This window comes from Buceros rhinoceros, unplaced genomic scaffold, assembly GCF_000710305.1.
Source record: "Buceros rhinoceros silvestris isolate BGI_N320 unplaced genomic scaffold, ASM71030v1 scaffold19085, whole genome shotgun sequence".
NCBI classification, from domain to species: Eukaryota; Metazoa; Chordata; class Aves; order Bucerotiformes; family Bucerotidae; genus Buceros; species Buceros rhinoceros.
In genome coordinates this window covers 1-4,657 of record NW_010411361.1, presented here as the reverse complement: position 1 = coordinate 4,657, position 4,657 = coordinate 1, and the positions used below count along the sequence as shown (strand labels likewise).

General features: G+C 47.6%; 1 protein-coding gene across 1 annotated transcript in view; it reads right to left on the bottom strand.

Moving 5' to 3' along the window:
* Positions 1 to 3,990, bottom strand: part of LOC104493347 (sodium- and chloride-dependent betaine transporter-like) — a gene marked incomplete at both ends in the record, with an annotated part of 14,769 nt that extends 10,779 nt beyond the window's left edge. Inside the window, 3 exons of the mRNA XM_010136005.1 lie at positions 1,400 to 1,487; positions 2,891 to 3,031; positions 3,856 to 3,990. Coding sequence (XP_010134307.1) covers positions 1,400 to 1,487; positions 2,891 to 3,031; positions 3,856 to 3,990 — 364 coding nt within the window. The remainder of the gene's footprint in view (positions 1 to 1,399; positions 1,488 to 2,890; positions 3,032 to 3,855) is intronic.
* Between the last annotated feature and the right edge of the window lie 667 nt (positions 3,991 to 4,657).

Below are 4,657 nucleotides of genomic sequence, written 5' to 3'. Positions count from 1 at the left end.
GCTGATGCTGCTCCGTCCTGTAGCTGGTCTGAGCCCTCCCACCCTCCAAGCCCATGGTGTCTGGCCCGTCAGATCCACACAACACAAAATCACCAGCTGCTCCCCATTGCTCCCTGACCCTGGCAGCTGCAGCTGCCCAGCAGACACTACTCAATCAAAAGCAGGTCACCAATGCCATCATCACCTCATGGGCATCACTCTTCCTCTGCCCTCCCACGTACTATGGACACACTACATATAAGCATAAATGGCCTTTATGATTCCCATGCCCTTCCTTCAACCTCATTCCTTGAAGACTCACCATCATGAAGATGGGCCACTTGAGAGCTCAGCACTGCAGTTCATGCAGTCCCCAGAAGTCCAACCCAACACTTAGGATTCCTCTGCACACCCTTCTCCAAAACAGTCCCCTCAGGATCCCCTTCCCTTTGCAACTTCTGCAGCAAACCTGAGCAATGGTTTCAGAGGGGTCACAGGTCTTGCTATACAGTATGTGCAAAGAAGAGGGTAAGAGAGGGGGTCCAGCACTGTGCAGGCTCCTTCTGCACCCATGGGCGCATATCGTCTTTTATGTGTCCTGTGGTGGCTGCAAGGGACAAAGGATGCTCAGCCCTTTCAGAGGCACTTTAGGAGTCATAACTGGGAGAGAAAACATGCCACTGAAGCTGTGCCCCTGGCACCCCTCTTCTTCATGAGACCTTCCTCAGTGGCGTGTGGAGAGGTAGTGTGGTCCTGGCAGCCATCTCAACCTCTCCAGGCTGCAATGATGATCCCCTCTGGGACACTGACAGGTGTTTTATTGTCTCCAGCCCCATGACCAAACCTCCCCAAGCCCCTCTCTGCTATCTCACGTGTGCACCTCCTATACCTGCTCTCCAGGAATGGGACTGAGCAGCCTGATGGACAACTTCCCTTAGGCATTAAGCAAGACATGGTAAGAAGAAAGGAAAAGGCAGTTTTGTCCCTTTCTGTTTCACTGTAGATGACTGTTCAACCTGTCCTGGCCTCTCATGCTTGCCTGCCAACAGTAGCCTGCAACATGCAACACAGGTAACCCCTGCTTATAGCAAGTACTCATCTTCTTTTGGTGCCTCTTTCTGTGGCCACACTCACTCAGGTACCTCACTGCCAGAAAGGAAACATGCCTGTGCGTGTGCACACACAAGCACCCTTGGGCAGGCATGCTGCAAGCAGCCTTCACGGTGTACCTAGACCTCATGCCCCTGGGCTCTGCGCCGCTCTCCTTGGCAGCTTGGTGCATTCTGCTCCCCATGTTTGGGCCTGACATGCTGCACCTCGCTTGATCCTACAGAGATGCACAGCCGTCTGCCCTGATACCCCTACAGCTGCAGCCTTTGGATGAGAGAGGAGCCTGATCAGAGGGAAAGCAATCACATACTCCCAAAACTCAATCATTGGGGAGGTGGCGTTCGCAGGCAAGGTCCTGTTGTCCAGGCTGGATCTATTCAGAATGTCCACACAGAGATCTACCAAAAGAAAAGGAAGCTGATGAGCCAGAGAAATTCTCTGAGGTTCGTCCTTGAGAGATGCTCCTTTCCCTCTGTACTCTAACCCTCACTCTGGCATCATACAGACCCTTCACCCTGTGCTATAGAGCATCTCATTGAGCTCTGGCTCTCCCCAGCTGCAAATCCCAATCCAGCAATAGCCAGAGAGCTTTGGAAAGGGAAGAGGGGAAGGAGAGAGCAATTCCCTGGTAAATGGAAACCAGATAGATGCAAAATATAGATTATTGAGGGATAGCCACTATGAGTAACCAGGACAGAAGATCCCATTCTCCTTCTACACCACACACCATTCCCTGTTCACACATGTATGCATGTGTTCACACACATCACAGATGCCTTCATGCTCCACTCTGCCACCCCCCACCCTGTCACATAGCATGAAATTAGTAAAAACAGAGAAGATGCCATGCATCTGAGAAATGCACCTCATCTTGCATGTGGCATGCAAAAGACAATCCACTGGAAAAACAAGGAAGGCCAGCTCAGATGGAACCAAGTTGTTGCCAAATCTCTTTCCAGCCTGGCTTTCTACTGAAAGCAAAACAAGCTGTTCAACACGGTAAAAAAGGCCTACCAAGAACATCAGATCCATGAGGATTACCTCACATCTACTGCGTCTTCCCAGGCACAGCCCAAAATGATTTGAATAAAAATCAAAGTCAGGTTGAATCTGCTGGGTACATATGTATCTGCTGGATATATATGTGAATTGTGGACATGAGGTGCTGAAACCCCAGCCAATGTAATGGTATAGAGGATTGTGTGGATGTGATTAGATCAGAAATACAGTGCCTTTAATGTTTTGTGTTACTGATTCCTGCACTGGGAGACCCGTACTGGCAAAAACCTCCAGTGCAGGCTTGGTCTGATTTTGCCAAAAGCTGAGTGCGCAAAGGAAACTGGTCAGTACATGGCAGCAAATGTCTCAATAACTCTGAAGGAGTGTAAAGGAGTGTAAGGGAGTGTAAAGGTAGAGTAAAGGAACTGTAAGATAAACTGTTGTTCCAGAGCTAATGAAAAGCTCCTGCCATGTGACGAGGACTCTAGATTGGCTTGAAAACTCTCCCAACCCACCTACCTCTCTTGCTTGCCAGAAAATGAGGACTTCAGTGAAATCTCAATGCCCAGAACATCTCAATGTAGAAATAGTCCCCTGCTGCTAGGCATATGGTCATACCGCTCACCCTTACTGACTCTCTTGCCCATGGTGAATGAAGACAGTGACCTTTTCACAGTGGTTGCCCTAACCACATTACAGCTCATGAGAGCTTTTTATATCTAAATAAAAAATATTTTCTACAAAACCCAAACGATTTCTGGGAATTGGGAAGGAGATAGAAACCAGCTAAGGGAAAGTGTACCTGAGTTCCAGGGGTTATTGCAGCTGGCCCATGGTAGCACTGCAGCGAAGGAGCTGAACAGGTAGAAGAGTGCCCAGGACAGGATGATGATGTAGTAGATATTCAAATAGCACTCAACGACTTGTGAGGCATATCCAACCCCTGTGCAGGAAAGTAAAGGAGGTGAGGATGGGGCTGCCAACCAACTCCCAACATGTCAGGCTTAACCTCAAACAAAGACATAAACCATGTCCTGGTAAGAAGGGTGCGACACCAACCACATGGCTCAGTAGAGAATAGGGCAAGACCCACCGCAGGGAAAGAGAAAGGATTTTGTGACTGTGCATGCAGGCAGGAAACATTGTTGGCCTCTCTAGACAGGTCTATGGTGGAACAGAGAGAAAAGCTTCTGCGAAAGGGAAAACTTTTTTCTGACCACTATCATGCCACTGCATTACAATGCCTCTTCTGCAGGAAAGCCAGCTCTAGCCTTTAAAGAAAAGACATGCAGGTGAGTTTCTTCCTTCTGGAAAGACTCAGGCAAAAAATTGTTCTTACAGCTGATATATATCACATGTAAAAAAGTATAGACTTAGGACCTGAGCTCCGGTCTTGGGTCCTGCTTGTGCCTATCATTCACTGAGACATCAGAATGGTAATTGGGTCAGAAACATCCAATTCATTTGTTTGTAACTGTTTGTCAGTGCCCTTTGAGATGCTCCCAGGCTCTGTGAAAGAGCGCAGGGGTCTCCAGCACAGGAGATCCTGGACTCTCCCCTGAGTTGCAAACACCCTCAGTCACCTATGGGGTGTGAGTAAGACCATTGCCCCTGCACACAGAGCATCACCAGGAGGGATAACAAGGCTGGGAGGGAGAGGAAGGGAGGGAGAAAAAAGGAGAAAGAAAAAAGCAGAATAACATTGCAAAAAAAGGGCTCTGAGTCACTAACTGTTAGAAAGTGATACCAGTAATTCACATGACTAACCTTCAAAGATGGGACAGATCTTCCCCCAGGCAGTGACCCCTCCCTGGCTGGTGTACTGCCCCAGCGCTGTCTCCAGGAAGAACAGGGGAATCCCGCAGGTGAAGAGGAAGATGAGGTAAGGGATGAGGAAGGCTCCTGCAGAGAGGGATAAGATGTTGCCTCAGAAACCTCTTTAAAATCTTATCCCCACCACCCCTTGCCAGGTACCTGGGGCCACAGCTAGATAAACACAAATATTTCTCTGAATTAACTGTGCAAACTCTGCTAAAAAAACCAAGGTCTCCAACACCATCATTTCTCAAAAACAAAAACAAAAACCAACCAAACAGGCAAGCAAAAAGTTGTCTGGTTTGAGCTACCGCAGCACTTCTGCATTTGGTCTTGGGCAAAACCTAGGGGTAAGAAATAGCCAGGCAAGGGGGTAAAAAAACCACAGTGCTGGAGAAGTTCTCCCTGCTTGCTTCAGTCTCCTGACCACTTTTTAGCTTGCAGCAGGAGTCAGGCAAAGCAAAAGGAGTCCTTGTTTCACATAATCACATTTGTTCTGCCTTTCCCGGAATTCACAGCAAAACTCCCACTTGCCCAGAGGATACAAACCTGGAGGCTGGTGACATTTCTTGGTAAGTAATGAATTTGCTAGGATGTAAATTTTCTTGAGACATACTTCACATCAAATTTGAAAAGCAGTTTACACCAAAAGAATGGAAATAGGGGAAGGGCACATAATACCTTTCCAGCATTTTCAAAATTAAAAAGTTTAACTTCATTCTTCTAATTATTTTTTAATAAATTTTTATTAAAA